The sequence below is a fragment of the Acomys minous genome, assembly GCF_964271855.1.
Source record: "Acomys minous genome assembly, chromosome: 15".
Taxonomy (NCBI): Eukaryota; Metazoa; Chordata; class Mammalia; order Rodentia; family Muridae; genus Acomys; species Acomys minous.
Genome location: NC_140497.1, coordinates 91,850,365 through 91,874,695, shown reverse-complemented (window position 1 = coordinate 91,874,695; position 24,331 = coordinate 91,850,365). Strand labels below are relative to the sequence as shown.

Genomic DNA, 24,331 nt, shown 5'->3' with positions numbered 1-24,331 from the left:
ATCAGAAGCTACAATTCATACCTCTATAAGCGGTCATACCTAAGGGGTGATGTCTGTTGGTCATGGGTCAAAAATGTGGAAGTCATTTTCATTTTGCCCACAGTTTGCTTCTACTAGATAGGAGCATTTGAGATTCAGACCATTATGAATACTCAGATCCATAAGATGCAGATATGATACATCAAACCCCTTGGAAGCCTTGGTAGGAAGGCCAGGTTCGACAGGACACTTCTCCTCACTAAACACCCAACTTCTTCATTGTTTTCTTTTAATCACTGGCTTCTGTGTGGCATCAGTTTTGTAACTATTCATTATAGCCAAGGGGTCTCCTCAGTAAACACACAACTAAAAACAATGGCAGTCCCTTCCCCAGAATTCATACGTATCCAGTTGTTTAATTGAGAAGGGCAGTGCTCTCTGAGCTCCTCCATAATCCTTGATTGACATTACCAATGCCCAGTATTTTATATGCCCATTTCAGGAAGACATAACTTCTATAGGTCATGACAGGCCAGTCTGGCTCGATTTCTCCACTTTTCATAACCAAATATTTTGTGTCATCAGCAATTAGTCTTACAACAGCCAAGACACTAGTCTTTATCATGTCAGGGGCTCTCTAAGGACCCTGTGGTCAATGGCTGTCAGGAAACAACCTATTCCTAGCACTGGGATATTCATTTAACTAGGATATAACCTCCTGGGGTGCCTTCCTCATAGGACACCTTCATTCATTCTTTAAATGCTGTTTTTTTTAACATTTTTTATTTTTTACATGTACATTTATATTATTACACATATATACAATAAACTACCTATAGCAAGAAGAACCATGAAATAATCAGGGATTATATAAATGTTACAGTCTTAGTGTTTTGGCTATTTTTATTTGACAGCCTTGAGGAAAACATCTTTCCTGTCTTGGTGCATCTACAGACACAGTCTGTCATAGAATTTTCTCAGGTACCTTAGCGTACATCCTCGGTGCCTTATACAGATGTCTTTGTTTCGTTTTCTCTTTTGGTAATAAAATATGCAACAAAAGTAACTTAAGCAAGAAAAGGTTTACTTGGCTCTCAATCCCAGGTCATAGTCCATCACTGGAAGAAAGTCAAGGCAGCAGAAAATGGAAGCAGCCAGTCACATTATATACAATATTAAGAGCAAAAAGCAAGAAATCAGTGAATGCATGCTAGTGCTGATTTTATGCTTTTCATTCATGCCCATGAATTGGTGCCACCCATATTCAGGGTAAATGTCCCCACCTTTGGTAACAAAGTAGTCATCCAAAGATCTGTACCCTGGTCACCCATCTACACAATCCCTTATTGAGAATTTCTTTGCACTTGATTCTAGATTATATTGAGTGGCAAATAATTAACTATCACATTCATTAAACTCCCAAGAATTCTGAAGTTGTTCCCAGCCCTTGCACTTTTTGCTAACCTATTTTCCTACTCTTGATATTTTATGTGTACTTGTGTGCCTCTCAAATGAGTTTACAAACCTGTAAAACACTCAGATAGCATCATGTCATCTAGACAGGCCATGTTAGAAAGCAGGCTCCTGGGCCATCATTCCGTGTCAAATAGAATGAAGCATTAAGACCTCCCCTTATAAGGAAATCTAGCTCATGCAGGGCCACTGTGGTGTTCATGCCCTATGACCAAGGAACAAAAGAATACCAAGATTAGACATATAAATAAATTCTACACAGATTATAAACATTATATTATGGCAGAATTGAATAATAACATCAGCAGCTTTGGCCTGAAGACATTTTTGAGCCTAATGTCAAGTCACACTGCGCTAGACAGGACAATTTGCCCAGGCTGGATTGGAGATCTCCTTTCTGTCTTAGTGCACTTGAAACCACAGGAGCTAGCTACTAGCCTAAGCACCAGCTGTCATTGACTCTATATTCTTACAGATTGGGTTGTGGTATAAATGGCATTAATTGTTACATTAATGTTAACTAATATTGGTTATGAATACAATGGCAGTTGTTCCTTAACCCATTATTTTATAAATAAAGGACACAAAGACCTGTTATAATTATTATAAGCCTTATAACTGTGGAGCTGGGCAGATATTAACTCTCTAAGCTATCTTGTCTACCTCCCAGCCAAAACTCCATAAAAACTTGGCTCGTGTTCCATGTGGGATGCATTTGCTCCATCTGTCCAGTCTTCAGGGCAAGCTATTCTCGGCCTTGCATGTTTGGTCACACTAGCCCATGGCAAACCTCTCCTTTCTTCCTCCCTCCTCTCTCCCCGTCATGGTCCTTCTTTGACCCCAAAAGCCAGGAAACCATAGCTCTGCCTACTTCTCTTCTGTCCAGATCAGGCTGTTGGTAACTATATCAGCCCATCAGGAATAATTTTGGAGGCAAGGGTCACACAATGCCATTTTAGATACATGAGAGGTCTTGGGGGGCAAGCAATTAACATTTGAATATGCAGATGCTCCAGATCAAGGGTTGATGATGGAAAATGATTGTAAAGGATAACTCTGTTCTGTCATGGTTTATCAATGACAACTAAACTTATGACTAAGAGGAAGTTGAAGCATGTGTCCAGAAACAAAAAAAAAATGATATTATCTGTACTTTGGAATAACGTAGATCCATGCCTACTGAGTTACGTATAAATAAAGAAGCACTCTGTGTACTGGATGTAAACACGTTTTTGTTTTAACCCCAAGTGTGGGGTGTGAATCAGACTTGTGTGAGTGTGTGTGATGTTTTTCAGCTGGAAACAAGACTTGTGAGAGAACAGGTGATGTTTGTCCACTAGAAGAGGAACAGCCTCTTGTGGGGGCATGTTCTTTGCCAACTTATAAACATCCTGAGAAACATCTGAGAAAAAAATATATATATCCAAAATAAGAGGCTGGGGCTTTTGGGTCTTGGCATCATTTTCCAACTGTTTAGCTGTTCATCACTCCCTTTAGAGATTCTCCTAGAGAGAACTATTCCATCAAATGCTTGAAGGTTCTGTCTGCTGATCCGGGTTCTGGTGGCTGCGGTTGCAGTCACCTTTGCTGAGTTGCTGGTTTGCTGTTTAGCGGGTCTGCTGGAATCCTTCCTTCCCTATTAGGTCTCTTTCCTTTTATATCATATATACTCTACTTTTATCTTCTATGTTTTGAGACAGGGTTTCTTTCTTTAGCCTTGACTGTCCTGGACTTACTTTCTAGACTTGAACTCACAGAGATCCCCCTGCCTCTGCCTCCTGAGTGCTGGGATTACAGGTGCAACCCATGGTGCCCAACTTCTTCTGTGTCTTTAGATTTTCTTTTCTAGCCTCCTGTGGTACCCTTTCTAGTTACATGGCCTAGATTCCCATTCAGAGCCATATATTAATACACATATTAATACACATATGCCTGTATGTGCACTGCGCATCTGCACATATATAAAAGTTAAAATAGAATATGCCTGAGAGCATTAAATTGTTGCTGTTTCTCTGATCCTGAGTTACTTTATTCAAGATAATGTTCAGATAAATACATTTTCTACAAATTTCACTATTTAATTTTTACTTGTGGCTAAATAAAATCCCATTACATAAGTGTACAATACATTCATCTGTTGACAGAAAGCTAAGCTGGTTTTAATACCTTGGTGTCGTGAGTTAAGCAAAAATACATGGATGTTCAAGTGCCTCTGTGGTAAGATTTAGAGCACTTTGGGTATATGCCCAGAATTATATGGCTGGGTCTTGTGCTAGTATTAATTTTAGTTATTTCAGAAACCTCCATATTGATTTCTATAATGGATGCAACATGCTTTACCCTCACCAGAACTATATAAAGTTTGCTGATACATAAAGATATTAAAATGCCTTCATTAATTGTACATATTCACTGTATCCTTGAGATGTACAGATGAATAAAATAAATATACTATTCTCAACAAAGCATCTTTGGCAGAATAGTTCTCTCAGATTTAACCAATCCCCAGATAACTGAAAATAAATTCCCTAGTGTGGAGTCCATGTGTTTATTAGGGAAATTAAGTTTGGCTGAAAGGAAAGCATGCTGGTTGCATCAGCTTATCGGTTTACAGTCTTTTCATCTTCCTGCACTGCTGTGATTTACAGACAGGGATTTCAGGGCCACATTAACATCTGAATTAATCTCTGCTTGTTCCTTTCTGTCTTCAAGATAGTCTCTCAGGGATTTATAGTCATCACAGAAGGTAAAATGTCTTGTCCTTATGTAATATTTATACTTTACCTTCTGCAGAGAACTTTCAAGTGTTTCTTCCACCCACTATTCCCTGGAAAGTGGAGAAGTATTGTGATTTAAAACAGGAGTTTTTGTAGTGCATTTCCTAGCTATATTTCTGTTCCTATGGAAGAATTAAGAATATTATATTGAGATCTCCATGAGTCCAAGGCCAGGCTGGTCTGCATAGTGAGTTCCAAGTCAGCCAGAGCTACATAGTAAAACCTTACCAATATACATACATATGTATCTACATACACATAGAGAGAAAGCAATTTATTTTACTTCTAAGTGAGACTACTAGAAATCTTTCTTTCAGTTAAGTGAGAGGATTTTGTGTAATATATAAATACAAGGTTTAACTTAATGCCAAAAAACTATGAAGAATATCATATATTTCAAATTTTAGAAAAATTTAAGATTACATTTCTAATGAGTATTATGCATGTCTAATGTATTGTTATACAATTTAAGGAAAGTTCTATGTTTTAAATAAATTCATGTTATCTGTTATTTAAAACCTTATTAATTCAAAAGAATTGGAGAAGTCCTCAAATTATCACTTTAACATTTATTCTCGGTAGTTTTACATTTAATATAGTTCAACAGTTTCTCAAATGATAATAAGTTGGCCTATGACTTGCATATTTGACAATAAACTAGTGACAAATATATGTATACTGTAAAGACTGATTATCAAAAACATTATATGGAAGAGGGGGAATGCCCATTATCATTTTTAATAATTGTCTCTTTCCAGGAAGTCCAGTTCCTATTATAGAAAGACAACAATATCACATAATAACTGAGAAATTATGCCACAGACAGTACATTGTTTGCTAGGTATTAGTATTAAATAGGACAGATAGAAGACACATAGATTATATCTTATAATTTCAAAAAAGTAAATCTAATGTTTTTATTTATTCTGAGTAGTTAGTCTTAAAGGAGGAAAGCAATGTTATATTTTTGTAACAAAAACCTTCCTTATGTTTTTCAAAAAAGCAAGGGGAAAAACATAAAGTAAATATTAAAAGGTTGATTTTTAACTAAATTATTACATATGATAATCATATAAATGCATCATTTATTATGTTATTATGTTTCTATCTTCTAGATCTGTGATTAATTTTACTATTCTTATAACCAGCATAACAATAGTTCTGCATCTCTGTGGTGTTTGTGGTTATATATAAAAATGAAAATTTTTACAATACTATGCATAGTAAATTTGTTCATTGAATTCTGCCAGTAAATTCTGTAAGTTTCAAAAGGTATCAGAATTGACTTTAAATATTAGATATTTCAGTTCTAAAATCATACACTTTCAAAAATTGGAAAGTAATATATGTGCTTTCCAAGAATAAATTTCATAATAACATTCAGGTTACAGATGAAATTAATAATTATAATGGATGCAACATGTCTTCCAAAATTGGATCACACATATAGAAATTTTGAGTGTGAGCAAAGGTTTATTATAAAAACATTAATAAGGGAATTTAAAACATAAACCATAAATATATTTTCCATATAATATAGTAAGTGTACATGGTTTCTATTTCAGTAGTAATGAGCAAGTCCTGGTTTTGGTCTGCATGTTTTGAATAAATGTATTTGATGAAGTATCTATATGCATTTGTGATGGAAGATAATACTGATTATCAAAATGTTATATGAAAGATGGAAAATACCAACATAGTAACCATTACAGGAGAAGTAAATCATTGCATCATTTTTTTGGAGATGGTAATATCAATATCTAAAAATTTCAATTTCGGCCCATTAAATGAATTTTTTTATCTCTTTTTCATCAATACATTTTATTAAAAGAGAAAATCAGCATGAAAAACTACACTATAATTACAGAGTTTGTGCTTTTGGGAATATCAGACAACAGAGGGCTTCAGGTAGTAATTTTCATCTTCTTATTAATAACTTACATATTAAGTGTCTGTGGAAACCTAAGCATCATCATCCTCACCTTGCTGAGCACTCAGTTAAAGACTCCTATGTATTTCTTCCTCCGGAATTTCTCCTTCTTAGAAATTATGTTCACCAGTGTTTCCATCCCCAGATTTTTGGGGTCACTAATTACTCAAGTCAATACCATTTCCTATAACAACTCTTTGGCTCAATTATTTTTCTTCATCTTCATGGGTGTGACAGAATTTTTTCTTCTAACCGCTATGTCTTATGATCGCTATGTGGCCATCTGCAAGCCACTGCACTACACCATCATCATGAACCAGAGAGTTTGCACCCTTCTCGTCCTCACCTCATGGCTGGGAGGGTTTCTGACGATCTTTCCACCACTTATGCTGGTCCTCAAGTTAGATTTCTGTGCCTCTAATGTCATTGATCACTTCTGCTGTGACTACTTCCCCCTCTTACAACTGTCTTGCTCAGACACCTGGCTCCTAGAAGTTATTGGTTTCTATGTTGCTCTGGTTACTCTCCTGTTCACTTTGGCTTTGGTGATTTTATCTTACATGTACATTATCAGGACTATACTAAGAATCCCATCTGCCAACCAGAGGAAAAAGGCCTTCTCCACCTGTTCCTCTCACATGATTGTCATCTCCATGTCCTATGGAAGCTGCATTTTTATCTATGTGAAGCCATCAGCAAAAGAAAGGGCATCACTGACCAAGACAGTAGCTATTCTCAGCACCTCAGTCGCCCCCATGTTGAACCCTTTTATTTATACCTTGAGGAACCAGCAAGTAAAGAAAGCTTTCAAAGACTTGGTTCATAAGGTAGTTTTTGACAGGAACAAACGAAAAACAAAAAGTGTTATCATTGCAAATATTCAATAAAACTTAATGAAATTTTTTCAATCACTCATTACTCTCCACTGATCCCATAGAGTCCACGTGAATATTGTGTACTATCTCACTATCTCACTCTTTTTTTTTATTTAGGTAATTTTTTCAGATTATATCTTAATTGTTATCCCTTCACTTGTATCTTTGTATCTTCCTGTTCCCTCCTCCCCTCCGTCTTTCACCTTATTGCTGTCCCTTAGGTCTGTAACAGAAGTGAGGTCACTCTTGTGCTTGCTTTCTGTAGGCCAGCCTTGCCTGTGCCATTATTTCTTATACCTCATTTTCCAAAGAATCTTAGATCACAGGCCTGACCACACCTTACACACACACACACACACACACACACACACACACACACACACACACACACCACTACCAACTAGTGAAAAAAGAGACCATGAATTTAATTGGAAAATGTATATAGAAGATTTTGGAGACAGGAAAGGAAAGAGAAGTGTGATTATATTATAATCCCATTTTTTAAATAAAATTTTAAAGTATGAATAAAATTCTGAATATAAAGCTAGTTTCTATAGGATATAAATTACTTTGATGGCTATTCTTAATAATAAAATATTTTATATTTTGATTTTATAGTCTTATTACTGCTTTAACAAGTGTAAATTTTCACTTCTGTGTTACTAATGAAACAGTAGTTACATGGAATATATTAAATATCTACAACAAACATAATTTTTCAAGTTCTGTACATTATCCGGCTAATTCTTCACTTACTGGATGTACAAGTACTGTCTACTTACAAATAATTTGAATTTCATGATATTTTATCTCCTAGATTTGCTGAAATCGTGTCTTAGATCTGGGTTTATATATCTTCCGTGCTTACATACATGTGCATGTATTATTTCTATTGCTGTCCAGCATGTGCCATGGTCCACACATGAAGTTTAGAGAAAATTTTTCAGGAATCAGTTTTTGCCTCCCACAACTGAGGCAGGGTCTCTCTTGTTCTGTGCATTCTACCTTTGCCTCTAATCGGCGGTAGGCACGTTATGTATCGCCAGATGCAGCTTTGACGTGCGTGCCGGGTTACCTTGTGTGAGGCCATTACCAGCACTGCATCGACAATGCTTCTACCTACTGGGTCAGCTCCCTGACCCATTAATCTCTCTTTTATTTATTTTTTATTAATTTTGTTGTTTCATAATCTTATGCATGCATATAGTACAATCTGACTTCACTCTATGCTTCTTTCTCTTGTGTCCGTCCTATCTATCAACCCTCATCACCACTTCCAGTCTGTTTTCAAGAGTTATGGTGCTTATCTTTGATTTGTGATCAGATAGTTTAACTGGAATCACACGTGTGACCAGTAGATTAGAACTATCACTAATAAGGGTAATAACTGAAGACGACGACTTCCCCGTTCCCTGACTTTACCAATAAGAAACAGTCATTATGAGTGATGGGGCCTCCTGAACCCCTTCTCCCTCCTTGCCTGGCTACTGAGGAGCTCAGTCTTCTGCATACAGTTTTATGACGACGATGCCTTTGGTTTTTCCCAGAAGGTAACCCTGTAAGCCTTTCTCCTGACCTTCCGTCTTACAGTCCTTAGACCCCTCTTCCATGTGCGTCCTGAGCATCCGTGGGAATGGTGTCGATGTCTTTGTAAAGCCCAGCACGCATCTCAGTCATCCCTCGTCCTCACTACTTTATGGGACCGTAATTCTCTATACCACCATGACCCACTGAAAATGTCTGATTAAAGCCTGCTGGCATCCTTTGTCTATGGGAATTGATGCATATAAAGTAAAAAAAACTAGGTCAACACTGTGTAGATTTAGTTAAGCAACCGCATTCAATTCCCCACTAGTGTCTAGGATTTCCCTGCCATAGTATTTTGACAAGGTTTGCAGCATGGGTTCCCTCCTATAGATTGGGCCTCAAATCTAAGACCAAAACAATTATCCCTAACAGTAGTGAAGTGTCCATACCTTGCCTAGAAGACTGGTCTTGTAGGTCATCAGGTGCAAATCTGGGAAATACTGTGAGTATCTTTTCTTTCTCTGACCTGTACAGTATCATGCTAGTTGAAAAAAGCTCTCAAAAGAATCCTTGTGGCACGATCTAGACGCTCCAGTGTGAGTATACTGATATAAAAATATTTTACTGCTTATTGTTTATTTACTTGGGTGTTTAAATCTTTTCTTAATCGTGTATTTTGCTTACATGCTTATCCCTCTCCCAACTCATCCCAAGTCCTCTCCACTTCCTACTCAATCAACTTCATGGGTGCACAGTGTGTCCTTCATGGATACACAGTGTGTCCTTCATGGGTACACAGTGTGTCCTTCATGGGTACACAGTGTGTCCTTCATGGGTACACAGTGTGTCCTTACAATCTGACATTTGAAGCTGTGTAATTTTTCTAATAGCTTCAATCTAATGAGCTTTGACTGAAGAAAATATGGATAACTGTAGAAAAAGTTGAGGGAAAAAACCTGATCTTTCAAAGTATCATGGGGGAAATTGATCTGGATGGAAATTATGCGATATTACTAACAATTTCAAACACACACACCAAAAAATAAAATGCAGTTAGTCAAATTCACTAACGTGTCTGTCAAAAGAGTAGCTGTTAACCTTCCAGTCGAATAAATTCTTTAATATAATTTCTCCACATGAATATTATATAAATCGCCCATACTTTATTTAGTTTATTGCAAGAGACATTGTTGTTATTTATTTCATTGTAGAGACGTGAAAAGGGCAAGATTTGAGGATATTTTCATAATGAAAACCCAGAAGATTAATTTTAATCATAATACTAGACAAATATCATCATTGCTAATTTTTATTTTGAATTGTTCAAGAAATTCATTCCACATTAATTAGAAGGTAAGTAAGAAGTAATTTTGATGACATGGGTGGAAGGAAATGAGACGTTAATAACCCAACCCATGGGCTGGAGATGGCTCTGTATTTAAGAGCACTGGGTGCTCTTCAATTCCCAGCTGCTACATGGCAGCTCCAAACCTTCTGTAATGAGCTCTAATGCCCTCTCTGGCATGCAGGTATACATGCAGACAGAGCATTCATCTATGTAAAAATAATAAATAAATAAATAAATAAATAAATAAATAAATAAATAACTGAAACCATTTAACATTCTGAACCTAAAGAGATTAGGTAAATGCTTGCACACAATATTTATTTTCAAGTACATGAGAAGTAAAAACATCTTCCTGATATCATCAATTGGATCTATACCTTGGAACAGGCCACTGGGCTATATGATGAGTCCATAGTTCTTATTTGGGAAACCTCCATTCTGATCTTTTACTAGTTATAGTAAGACAGCATCACTACCAAAATGTATTTTTCTCTCCACATCCTCACCAAAAATTTTTATAATTACCATGCTCACTGAGATGAGGGACTATTGCATTATAGTTTTAATATTAAACTTGTTTTCAAACTGCCTTGAATGTGCAGTTGTTTTCTGTACAAAGAAAGGTAAGTAAAGAATTGTTAAGTAAGCAAAAAATAGCTTTACGTTTCTCTTAGGGTTGGAAACAGCATACTACTCCAACAACATGAAAACTCCTAGTTTTGATTTTCAACAGTCCTCAGCTCTACTTGATACTTTCTGGTTTTGCATTTCAATTTGGCAGAAGGTAAAAAAAAAAATAACTACGTAATGAGAAACCACACAGAAACCACAGAGTTTGTTCTTCTGGGACTGTCGGATGACCCTAAGCTCCAGGTTGTGATCTTAGTCTTCCTCTTCATCACCTACACTCTCAGCATCACAGGCAACCTGACCATCATCACTCTCACCTTGATGGATTCTCACCTCCAAACCCCCATGTATTTCTTCCTCAGGAATTTCTCTGTCTTAGAAGTATCCTTCACAACTGTCTGCATACCCAAGTTCTTGGGCACCATAATCTCAGGGGATAAAACCATTTCCTTCAACAACTGCATAGCTCAGTTATTTTTTTTCATCCTTTTGGGAGTCACTGAATTTTACCTTCTAGCCGCCATGTCCTATGATCGTTACATTGCCATCTGCAAGCCCCTGCATTACCTGACCATCATGAGCCAGAGGGTTTGCACAACGCTTGTCTTTGCTTGCTGGCTGGTTTCTTTCCTAATCATCTTCCCTGCACTCATGTTGCTCCTGCGGCTTGATTACTGTGGGTCCAATGTCATTGATCACTTTACCTGTGATTACTTTCCCCTGCTTCAGCTTTCCTGTTCAGATACAAAGTTCCTGGAAACGATGGGGTTTTCCTGTGCTGTCTTTACTCTAATGTTCACTTTGGCATTAATATTTCTGTCCTACACATATATCATCAGAACAATTGTGAAGATTCCTTCTGCTAGCCAGAGGACAAAGGCCTTTTCCACGTGTTCTTCCCACATGATTGTCATCTCCATCTCTTATGGCAGCTGCATTTTTATGTACATTAAACCCTCAGCAGCAGATAGAGCATCTTTGACCAAGGGAGTTGCCGTGCTAAATACCTCAGTAGCCCCCATGCTAAACCCCTTCATTTATAGCCTGAGGAATCAGCAAGTCAAACAAGCCTTTATGAACATGGCAAGGAAGATGGTCGCTTTCACCAAGTTTATGAAATGATGTGGTCTATGAATGACGGACACATTGAAGGTAATTCAAATAATAAAATAGACATTTCCAGTGGCCACATTATATCAATATTTTCATTCATCTTTCTAAGAGTTTACTAAACTATTTATGTAATTCTCACTCATCCAATTAAAATCGCTTTCTTAAAAATTTCTAACATTATTTTTCTAATATAGGATGACAATAATTTTTAAATCTTTATTAATGTTCAAAGGTATTAATGCAGCATCAGTTATATTCAGATAAGTATGGTCCCAGAGTGGGATATTTATAAACATATGTTACTACACATTAAAAATTCCACTTTGTGGTTTCTTAAACTTTTTATTTTGATATTTTAAAGTAACTAAATCATTCTTCCTTCATTTTCTTCCCTTCAAACTCAACCCCTTCTTGCTATCTTTCAAATTCATGGTTTCTTTTTCATAATATACATACATATTCCTAAACACATAAGAACAGCCTGCTTACCGTGTATAATGTCACTTGTATTTAAATTCTCAAGGATTAAAATTGCAGATGGGTTAACCAATTGGTATATGCTAATATGTTTTATAGAAATTCCATATTCACTTTGCCTTTGAAAAATATTTACGTATCATATCAATTAATTAAATGTAAGCTTTTTATTAACCAAGACATGTTACCTAATACTCACTCCCATAAGTCATGCTCACATAATTTTCTTATTGATGAGAAAAAACACCAGTGTGAATTTAAACTTTAGGTATAAGTATTAACATTTACACTTAAGTTTTTTCTAAGCACTCAACATAGAAGTAAATTAGCATCATTCTCCCTAAATATAACTGGCATATGTGACTATATGAATAAATAGATAAAATTGTACACAATAGTGAAGAAATAGCCATTTCATCCAGCAGTCAAATTTTCTTTCACTGATCCTAGCAAGAGAAAGCAATATTCTGAATATTAGCAGACAAATATTTAAAGTTTATACTTACATGTGTTTCTATACCTTGGTCAAACTGTTTTAGAATTTTACAAAATATTAAACATTCACATATATTATACATACATATGCTCACAAACACATATATGGGTATATAGACACAATATACACTTCATCTCATATCTCAAAAAGTTTGAATTTTGGTATGTATTTAACTTATAACATTCCTAAGCAATACCGATTAAAGCCATAATTTGTATGAATAAATGCTCAAAAGCCAACGTGGTTAAGAGCAGTGTTCTAGAACACCTGAGTTCAGTTCCCGCCACCCATGTCTGCCAGCTCACAGTCAGCTGCAACCCTGGTTCCAAAGGTATCCAACTATTCCTTCCTCTGTGGGCCTCTGAACTCATGCACATATGCCCACACAGAAACCTACACAACGCACATGATTAGAAATAATAAAAATATATGTGCAAAACTTCCACATATATGAAGTGATTGTTACACTTTTGACATAACTAAAACCTTCATGTGTCAAATGGTTGGTTTCTGAATGGAGTGCTGTCAAGGTCTGACTGAACTTGAAGAAGTGTCCTGGAAACGGACTGATCTAGTGAAAGTTTCAAGATCAGGTGAGTAATTCTCCAAGGTCTACTATGTTACCGAGGATCATAGGGTCCCTTTTGCAGGTACTCTATCTTCTTTACAGAGAATTTTTTAAAGAACTCAGAAATATAAGGATTTTATAAAGAATAGCAGAACAGGCTGTAAATATGTCAGCTGTTAGATGGATTAAAGGAAAAGAGAAAGCCATGCCTTTTAGAAATGAAGGAACAGACACGCTCTGCAATGAAAATCTCCAGGTTATTGTACCGGGGGTGATGGGTCTTCAGAAAAAGTGAGGATGCCCGGAGTAAAGATTAGAGAAAGAAGGAATTGAGCAGGTCCAGAAAAAAAATGATAAATATATGAAAAGAAAAATTTATACTTTCCAAGTTAGAACTCAGAAATGTGAGCAAACTAAGCCATGAGAATCTGTGATCAAGTGCGTCAGGAGGGGATTCTTAGGTATGTACACACATCTTATTAAGAGGACACCTGCTATTTTTTTTTTTTTTTGGTGTGGGAGAAAAAAATATTGATGTTTCTAACCAGGCAAGACGATGGATGGCAGGGGTTTATACTCTACACGGCATTTAAGTCTAAGGTGGCACATTGGTTGGGTGGCTCCTATCTTTCCTCCTATACTCAAAATCATCACCCATCTTGTTCACACTGCATCTGACCTCCATGAGGAGAGCCTGTCAAGATTAACACATACTTGTCAACGTCCTCGCCTTGCTCTGCTCCTGTCAGCAGGAGGGCTAGCAGAAGATGCCTTTGGAACTCAACATCTTCCATTCTTCTTCTACATAGCACACGTCTGCTTGTTTTCCAACAGAGTTCTTGCAGACATGTTTTCCAGATAGTCCAGTCCTGGCCAGCTACCAACATCATACACAAGACAGGCAAGTTCATTCAAATTTCCCTTTCAAGTCTGTGTAATAGATGTAACTCTCTACCAACTCTTTATCTATTTTTACGCATTCACAATCTCACTGTTTAATACACTCTATGAAAATTCCTTTTTTTTTATAAAAACATCATCTTATGCTAGGTATGATAGCTCATACCTGTAATCCTAACGATGAAGAGGAAGTGATAAGGAACTCCATCTTTATCACCTTATCACAGTTTGAAATTACTCTAGGTTAGGTTACATTGGCAACACTGAGTTACAGAATTAGACTTTACATCAGAGCAAGGGGGGATTTTTACAATTATAAATACAAATTTATTTCTGGATAAATCTTCTACATAAGTTTTCTATTAGTAAGGAGTAACAGACACTCCGTCTTAGGTTGTTTCATTGTTGGTGCGCAGCAAACGTTTGTAGACTCGAGAGATTTTACAATAACATTCTATATGGGTAATTAAATTTGAAATAAAAAGTACTATATCAAAATCTTCCTTCTACAATCACAACCTAAGTTGAGCTTGTGCTAGGAAACTGAAAAGACTATGTGCATTTGGCTGCAGTAATTTTAACCAGCAATTGTTAAAATTCTTTGGAGAGCATCTCTGTGAAAGAAGACAGCCATGTATATGGACAGTTAGTTTACAAATTAGGGGTATCTTGTACTTGGCACTTCCAAGATGGGTTATTCCTGAAACTGCTTGGCAGCTAAAGTCTCATCAACACGAACAAGAGGACTGTGACCTTTCATTTCTCGTGTTTTTGAGGATGTATTAATTTACATTTGATTGCTGTGAGAAATCCAACTTGGGGAAAAGAGGGGATATTTTATCTTCCTGGCTATACTGCATCATCTAGTGAAGCCAAGATGGTACTCAAGGCAAAACCATAAAGTATAAGCACACATGCTGCTTGCTTCTGCTTTGCTCAACTGTCTTTCCTATACAAGCCAGGCGCATCTTCTCAGGGGCAGCTAGCAATGCTGGTGGTCACCTAGGCCTCGTCCATATGCATTAGTTAATAAGAAAATGCCCCACATAGGGATCTTCAGCGGAGATTCTATCTTCCCAGGTGCACCTAGGTTTGTGTCTAGTTGATAAAAACAGACACAAAGTATTTATTAGGTTTGTTTCTTTTGTTTTTCACTTTTGCTTTTGGGTTTGGTTTGGTTTCAGGTTTTGAAGTCATGGTCTCTCTGTGTAGCCGTGGCTGTCCTAGAACTTTCTCTGTAGACCAGACTGGCCTTAAACTCACAGAACTCTGCCTACCTCTGCCTCCTAAGGGCTGGAGCTAAAGGCATGTGCCACCATACCTGACTGTTTCTGAGACAAGGTCTCATTTAGCTCAGGGTTACCCTGAACTTGCTGTGCAACTGAGGTTACAGGTATATACCATTATGCCCAACAATGTGTTTAGGGACTTCAATAGTAGTTTGATAAATATGAAAAATCCTTTTTAACAGTATTTTTTCAAAAATTTTAATTGTAGAATTTCTGATTATGTCTTTATAACTATTGAGGAAGAGAATATATTATTCATAATATTTTCACATTTTTACTGTTTTCTATAAAATCTTTATTATTCATCATGTTCTATGGCTATTATAGGCTGCATTAAACATACAAATTAATATATACAATGCTGAAGAAAGTTTGCTAAGCTACTGGAATTTATAGAATGGGTCAGAAGCCTCTATGAATGCCAGATTTTCACTGAGAATCCCATTAGTTTTACACGGTTGCATAGGAATTTAAGACCCATATCTTCCAGAACTACCAACTGGCTTAGCAGGACTCCAGTTAAAAGACACAAGGACAGAAAAGTATGTTATAAAGGAAGTCAAAGATTTCCCTAAAGCAGCAATAAAATGTAGAAACTCACTAAAGAACATAGGGTCAAAACACAGTGTATTATAATCTCAAAGAACTAATAAAGACATTTTTATAAAGAGAACACTCATCCATTCCTTATGGTATTGCAAACTTGTACAGCCAATATGTAAATCAATATGATGGATACTCAGAAAGCTGAGAATCAATCTACCTAAAATACAGTCATATCACTCTTGGGCATATACCTAAAGGTTGCTTCAATCCCCCACAATGACACTGGTTCAGCCATGTTCACTGCTGATCTACTTATAATAGCCAGAAACTTGAAACAATCTAGATGTCCTTCAGCTGAAGAATGGATTAGAAAAGTGATACATTTACACAATGGAGTAATTATTCAGCTGTTATTTAAAAAAATAATATCATAGCAGGCTACCAACTAAGAAGAGACTTGAAACCCTATGAGCATATACAGGGGGAGGAGGTCCCCTTCAGTCACAGTCATAGGGGAGGGGAGTAAGGGGAAAATGAGAGGGAGGGAGGAATGGGAGGATACAAGGGATGGGATAACAATTTAGATGTAATATGAATACATTAATAAAATATATTTAAAAATAACATCATAAATTTTGCCGGCAAGTAGATGGAACTTGAAAAAAAAATCATCCACAGTGAGGGAACCCAGATAAGTAATGACTTATATGTGAATATTAGCCATTAAATAAATGATAGCCAAGCTACAATCTGTAGACCTTGAACAACTAGGTACATAGGAAGGGATCTGGGGAGGGCGCACATGGATTCTCTGAGAAGGAAATTCAGAATATATTTTATGAATTGACTGGGGCAAAGTGAATAGGAACAGGATGCTCAGGTAGGAAGGAGAAGGGAGACATTGAATTGAAAGAAGAAACATTGGGAGAGAAAGCATAGGGAACAGCATTTGAAGTGCAGTATGGATACTTAGTGCAGTGGAAACTTCCTAAAATATATGAAAGGGAACCTAATGAAGTCTCCAAATAATGAGAGAGATAGAACTCCAACTGGCCATCTCTTCTCACCAACCAAAGATTCAAGTACCAGGACTGGGTTACAACCAGTTGATCTGATGGCCAAAAGAGTCCAGGGGAAAGCCCCAAACAACCCAGAATGTTGTCAAAACAATAGACTGCCCTTCACAAACAGAGAGATTTCTAAAGTGTAAGATCCAGATGGGATGGAAGACACCAGGAGACAAGTCCCTTTAAATCAACTGAGCAAGGCTCATATGAACTCATAGAGACTAAAGCAGCAAGCACAAGGCCTACAGAGGTCTGCACCAGATCCTCTGTGTATATATTATAGCTTTCAGATATAGTATATAGCGTATATATTATAATTCCTGAATATGTATATAGGTGGGTTTCTGGTTATTGTGACTTTTCTTGCAGTTCTTTTCCTTCTATTAATTGGCTTGTTCAAGTCCAGTGGTTTTATTTTATCTTATTATATTTTATTATGTTAAAAAATAAAAGAATGTTGATTAAAAAAGAAAGACAGAAAAAAATGTACCAAAGGAAACACTGAAGAAAGCCACAATGTAAACTGCAAAAGTTGAAAGAATAGGAAAAGAAGCTAAAAATGAAACTGAGAACATCTTAAAAATCAATTCAAACCTAATCTATCATATATAATTATGTCCAAATGTCCAGAATTAATCATGAGAACATAAATTTTCCATTGCTAGACTTAAGGAAAGCTCTATAATGACCTGTGGAGCAATGTCTTGAGTGGATGTAACAACTGTCAATAAAGCACTGTTTAGCCAATCAGCTGGGCAGAAGAACAGGAAGTGGAAGGCAGGACTTCCTGGAGAGGGGGTGGAGCCAAGGTGGATACTAGTGGATAGTTGATGGAGAAGGTAGGAGAGAAATGGCCCGAGAAGGATCAGATTGGCAAGTGCTTGTGAGATATGTAGGTTATGATGATTAGAGTAGTTTATTATAGTAGATTAGTAGCAGCTTATATTCTTCCTGGAGTAGTGCTTGCAGCTTCGAATTACATTTCAGTCTCTTTGTGTCAATTATTGGCTTTCTAGGCTGAACAGTTTCATTTTATTGTAACAAATAGCAGTTGTTTCATTCTACCACTTAAATGGTGTCCTCTGTAATCCAAAGGAGGCAGAGCATATCCGTCAGCATTCTTCAGGGGATAAAACAATGAGATACGTGGACAGATTCATTTTCATCACGAGAACTTGGCCTATGCAAGCTACAGATCTAAGGAAATCAGCGGTGTGCCTCTAATCTGTGTCCACACCCAAAGATCTGACCATGGGAACCGAGTGGTCAAAGGACTAGTAAGAATTCACAGGTGTGAGAATTGTTCAAGGGCTGCGTTAGGTAGATGCTTCAGTGTAAGATCTAGAGAGTGTTTTCTGTTGCTGTTATTTTTGTTTGTTTGTTTTTCTATTTTAGTACACACCAGACAGCACCAGGCTTACTCATTACTTAAATATATATATTTTTTTTTCTTGGCATGTAAATTAGTACTTTCACTATGGAAACCAGCATAGAAGCTCTTCAAAATGAGTACAAATAAAGTTAGCATATTTGCCAGATACGTCACTTCTGAGGATACACTGAAGGGAATAAATAACTGCATTAGAGAAGTGTTAGTTATCCTCCCATGATGTGTGTGTGAATGTTTAATTCAGCACTATCTAGGTCATGGAGTGAGCCTAAGTGACGATCAGCAAATGGGAAAGTGTACTGTATGTATGGATGCATGCATATATATTGTGCAGCACCTTCATAAAAAAAAAGAGCAAAATCATATCATTTTCATAAAATGGATGTACTGGAGTTGATCATGCAAAATAAATTGAACAAAAATCTAAAGGCAAGTGAATAGGACTTCTCTTTTATGAAAAAGAAATGAAGAAGTAAACGTAGAGAAGATGGATGTGACATAATTCTAAATTATATCTACAAGCTATAAATGAGTGAATATTTAAATAAAACCCACTCGGATGTGAAGAATGAAAGAAACAGGAGCACTTTTTACTATAGTGTGAATAATTGACCGAACCCAGATAGGGAATTTATTTAGTTTTGTTTAAATTACTGTTTACTTTTGATTCAGCAATTCCATTATAAGTAATTCATCCCAGTGGCAAGAACATAATTATTTTAAACACAGAAACATTTTAAGCACAGAAATTTTGGGTTTTGAAAATATATCATAAATACTCATACACATTTTTACATGTTATCACCGTTCTAATTATTGTAATTGGAAACTGATGATTGACCTCTGAGAGAGAATGATAAGATACATTAAGACTCAGCCTTAAAAAGAACTATGAAACTGCAGTCATGTTTAAAAATGCCTCTATGTGTTGACATGGCCTTGTAATTGACAAGCAAATGCTCTGGAGCATACAAGTCATGGTTAATCAGAGCATTTGTAGAGTAACACATTTATCTTAGAGTCAGTGGTATACAATATGTTTGTATGTGCATGTTAATTTTTTGAACAGCACTCTTCCACACCATACAATTTGTCCGTCCCTTAGGAAATGATGCCATCATGTCTAGTTACCCTGAGAATTGTTTGTTCTTATTAAATGCCTTCCGATACAAGAGAAGGGTACAAAGTCTTCACTATTTCAGAAATGGTGAGTTTCCATATTGTGGTGTATGTTACATTTAAAAACATTATGAATGCTTTTGATTAATGTGCTGTAGTTCTGTAGAAGTATTGATCTCGTGAATCTTCCTCACATTCATTGAGTTAGTCAAAAATAGTATCTCTAAGACAAAATATAAATAAGCAAATCTGTCATATATTTTAGGATAGAATGAAAAAGAAGGACTGGCCCATCCACACTCTTTATTCACCAGGATAATAACTGACGTATGAAAGCACAAAGCTGGCAGAGTTTACATGTTCAACTGAAGAAAGTTGTTAAACTAATAAGGGGTTAGTATATTAATATTTTTATATTGACTTACGAAGAGATAATTGTAAATTATTATAAAAATGTTTTAATATTAGAAAATATTTTAACTTTATGTTGTATGCACAAGATCCAACAAAACTAAATGCAATTGTGTTTCTGGCCCTGTGGGTCATAAAACCCATAATGTGATTTGTGTAATTTTCCCATATACTTCGTACATGTTATAAAGATGTATGGTGTGTGTAATTATTAAGGCAGAACAAATCAATAATTTGTTTCATATGAGGAAATTTTATTATAAGTGCAATATAACTAAACATTATGTCAGTGTTATCATGGGAAGTTTTCATAAATTATAATATTTTCTGATATATTGTTTTATAGCATCTGCATGTTTTAAAGAACTTTGATGACCATAGTACTATTCTTTACACTGGTTTTCGGATCTGTGAGAGATGAATAACATATGAGAGTAGTGAGTATTGTGTGATATGTTAGATTTTCTATACCTCAGGCTGCTTCTCTGCCTAGCATGTCCTATCTCAAATCTTCAGTTCCTTTATGGACCATTTAAATACCAAATGCTCATATATCTCCTTCTGCATAGTTCTGTAAATAACAAAGAACATTGATTTTAAGTTATTCTTTGTTTTTTATGAGGTTTTTTTTTTGCACTTTTACTGTTTTTAAAGAATAATTTGTACCTCAGAGGTTGGAAATAATTCTATTAGCATTCACAATGTAGAACATATGATCTTAGGTACTATCTGTCTTAAACAGCTTAAGTGTTTAATTTATGGCTATTTAGAACTCTAGTTTTCTCTAGAGATGTTACTAATTTTTTATTGAATAAATGTTCTATAAATTGGCATTTGATTAGAATTTGAATAAAATCTTCCAGGAAAAAAATTATAAAATGGGATATTTTTAAAATCCTGACTTCTAAAACCAGCCTAAGTTAGTGAATGCAAGCTGCAGTACTACCTTTGCTATTATTGGTGTCACATCACTCTGTCTTTTCATGATATGTCCTGAAATAATCATGTTTCTCTATTTCTCCAAAAGTTTAGCGAGCATTTCATATCACTAGACCCTGCACTGTATCAATAGCACGAAGAGGAGAGAAGGACGATATGTTGCTCTCTATAGCAGCACTACCAAACTGCTTATGAATGAAAGAAAGTTGTAAGTGGGATGTGAAACCAGAGACATCTCCAAAGCTTTTAAATGAAATGCAGATGGATTCAGCATCCTTTGTTAAGTCAAAGACACTGAACACCGGTGTCAATGGTCATAAAACAAAATCACTCAAGAAGCAGGTATGCTAATTTTTGATTGAATAAAATATTACCAACAAACTACTTCTAATTACAACATGGGCTAGTTTTCTTTCTATAGCTGTATGTATTCATTGTCAGATACAGATTACTTCTCATGAGCCACCCTATTCCGTGTACTCTCCACATTATACAGGACATGTGCATTTTCTAAGCTTTAAGTGTATTCTAATGGCTCAAAGTAAATATTCCAATTATTTTTAAATTCCCTATGTTTGCATGACTATAAAACCGGTAGAATATATAAAGTTTTAATGTCCAGTCAAAGTATTCTACAAATATAAGTTATCTGTCTTACACAATTATTTGAAAATGAAAAATGAGCCTTATATTTTTACTTGAAAAAAATGGCTTTATGTTTATAGGTTAAACACTCGTTATTCTTTTTTCTATACAGATATTTTTCTTAATTCAACACTGTCATGAAATAGAGGATAGTGATGGGAAATTCTACCAGTAAGACAGTTTATAATAGCAGATTCAACTGATGACTCAATTTGAAATCTATGTCATGTTCATGTTTCCCGCTTATTTTTCTAGAGAACTGAACTTTCATTACCACACCCACCTGCTTGAATATTATTCTATAATTTTGTATATTTTCTTTTTTAGATATCTTTCTTAGAAGTGTCCTATATGTATATACTTAATTTGGTAATTACTATGGCTTCTAGAAACACTATCATTTACTATAACCATTGTATAACTGAAGGGGCAACTTACCTAAGAAATATAATTGAGAAGTTTTCCCAATTAAATAATTTATTCAAACAAATTACTGTAAATATAGGCACAGATAAACAATAATGACGTTTGGGCACAGTTTCATATAACTGACATGTCTCCTGTAAATAAGCCAAAAGGACTCACTCAATTTTGAGTTAAGTAAGTTTCTGAGTCTTATAAGCATATATTTCAGACTTGCATTATGTCATAATGGCATAAGCCATAGCCATTTGGGAAAAGGGAATTTCAATTGAGAAAATGTCCCCACAAGACTGACCTTTGGATAAGCCTGATGCATTTTCGTGAGTGATAGCTGATGTGTAAGGGTGTTCCTGGAAGCTGTCTGAGAAAGCTTAAGAACAAGTTAGTTAGTAAACAGTACTCCACCATGGCCTCTTTGTCAGTCACTGCCTCCTTGTTCCTTCCTTGAGTTCTGTCCCTGGAGTCCCTCACTGACAGACTTACAAACTCTACAGTGAGGAAATCATTTTAAAGAATTTTGTCCCCATTTAACTTTTGGCCATGGCATTTTATCACAATAGGAATCTTACCTAAGACACATACTAATGAAGTGTAAGATGTTCATGAGATGAATTCTAGACTCAATAAAGTATGTCTTGCGTGGCTTATGTTGAACATGGGCCTTACTAGGATATAAAGGAACAAATATTTTTTTTCTTATGTGTGATATGTAATATTAGTTGTTTTGGGTTTTCACCTTTATTTTTTGTCTACTTTTCATTTTATTTTATTTATTTTATTTTCTGTAGACTAGTTAGGAAAAAAAGAAGAGAAATGAAGAACCAGTCTGTGGAGATAGTGTTCATTTTGCTGGGACTGACAGAGGACTCTCAACTACAAATCTTGATTTTCCTGTTTCTGTTTTTCAATTACATCTTGAGCATGATGGGCAACTTAACAATCATCCTCCTCACGCTGCTGGATCCACATCTCAAGACGCCAATGTATTTCTTCCTCCGCAACTTCTCCTTCTTAGAAATTGCATTCACAACTGCCTGCATTCCACGGTTCTTGATGAGCATTCTCACTGGAGACAGATCAATTTCCTACAATGCTTGTGCAGCTCAATTATTCTTCTTTTTTCTATCACTAATCACAGAGTTCTACCTCCTGGCTGCCATGTCCTATGACCGCTATGTGGCCATCTGCAGACCACTGCACTACCCCATCATCATGAGCAGCAGAGTGTGCCACCTGCTGGTCCTCAGCTCCTGGGTGACTGGGTTCTTAGTCATTTTTCCCCCTTTGCTCTTGGGACTCAAACTGGATTTCTGTGCTTCCAAAACAATAGATCACTTCCTATGTGACACTTCTCCTGTCCTCCAGCTGTCTTGCACAGACACCAGGTTAATAGAATTGATGGCTTTTGTCTTAGCCGTAATAACTCTTGTCATCACCTTGATCTTAGTGATCCTCTCCTACACACTGATCATCAAAACCATCCTAAAGTTCCCTTCAGCCCAACAACGGAGAAAGGCCTTTTCCACCTGCTCCTCGCACATGGTTGTTGTGTCCATCACTTATGGGAGTTGTATCTTCATGTACATGAAAACATCAGCCAGGGAGAGGGTGGCTTTAAACAAAGGTGTGGCTGTGCTCAACACCTCTGTGGCCCCTTTGCTAAACCCTTTCATTTACACCCTAAGGAACCAGCAGGTGAAGGACGCTTTCAAACACGTGCTTCACAGACTGTGCGCTTCTAGAAATAGTGAGTTAAGATTTAGGCAAACATAGCATGCTCCTGGAACAGGAATGAAAGAAGAGAACATAATCTCCAAGTATGTCAGATAAGACCTATTCCTCAAGGCTCGTATTCTGTATTACCCTTTCTTTCCCTGCTCCTTTAAAGTGCCTGCCTCCTCCCTCCAGTCATTCCCCCAGATACTCCTACATCCATTTGGAACCAAGGCAGATGTTTACATGTGATGTTTCAGTCACTGTTGAGAGTATTGTCTCTTCTGGAACTTCGTATAAAAGGAATCCTCCACTTTGTCCTTCATTTCCGGATTTTCTTGCTCAACATAACATTTTTCAGGTCTCCCATGTTGTAGTTGGTTCATGATGTTGATCTGATGTAGCAGTCTGTCTGTTGTACTTTTCTGGGGAAAAACCATTTGAATGGCAACACAGTTAATTCTTGTTGCTCTTGCAGAAGACCTGGGTTTGCTACCAAGTATCCACGTGGCGGCTCACAATCATCCAGTGCCTTCTCTTGTTTTTGTAGGCACTTCATGTGCATGGAATACAAACACATATACAGGCAAAAAAAAACACTCAGACACATAAAATAAATACTTACTTTTTTTCAAAAGCTACTATGGATGTTCTGTTAGCTCTCCACACTTTGTGCAAAGAGCAACACTTATATTC

The 24,331-nt window shown here is 36.3% G+C and overlaps 2 protein-coding genes across 2 annotated transcripts; both read left to right on the top strand.

Annotated features, from left to right (window-relative positions):
* Positions 1-6,071: 6,071 nt before the first annotated feature.
* On the top strand, positions 6,072-7,046 carry LOC311584230 (olfactory receptor 6C3-like; the record flags this gene model as incomplete). The annotated part of the gene is made up of 1 exon (XM_084758331.1): positions 6,072-7,046. One exon carries the CDS (start codon positions 6,072-6,074, stop codon positions 7,044-7,046), a length of 975 nt encoding a protein of 324 aa, XP_084614457.1.
* A 3,670-nt stretch (positions 7,047-10,716) lies between these two features.
* LOC311584229 (uncharacterized protein) lies at positions 10,717-23,695 on the top strand (the record flags this gene model as incomplete). Its single annotated transcript, XM_084758330.1, has 2 exons — positions 10,717-11,648; positions 22,729-23,695. The coding sequence occupies 2 exons, from the start codon at positions 10,717-10,719 to the stop codon at positions 23,693-23,695; spliced, it is 1,899 nt and encodes a 632-aa protein (XP_084614456.1).
* Positions 23,696-24,331: the final 636 nt, after the last annotated feature.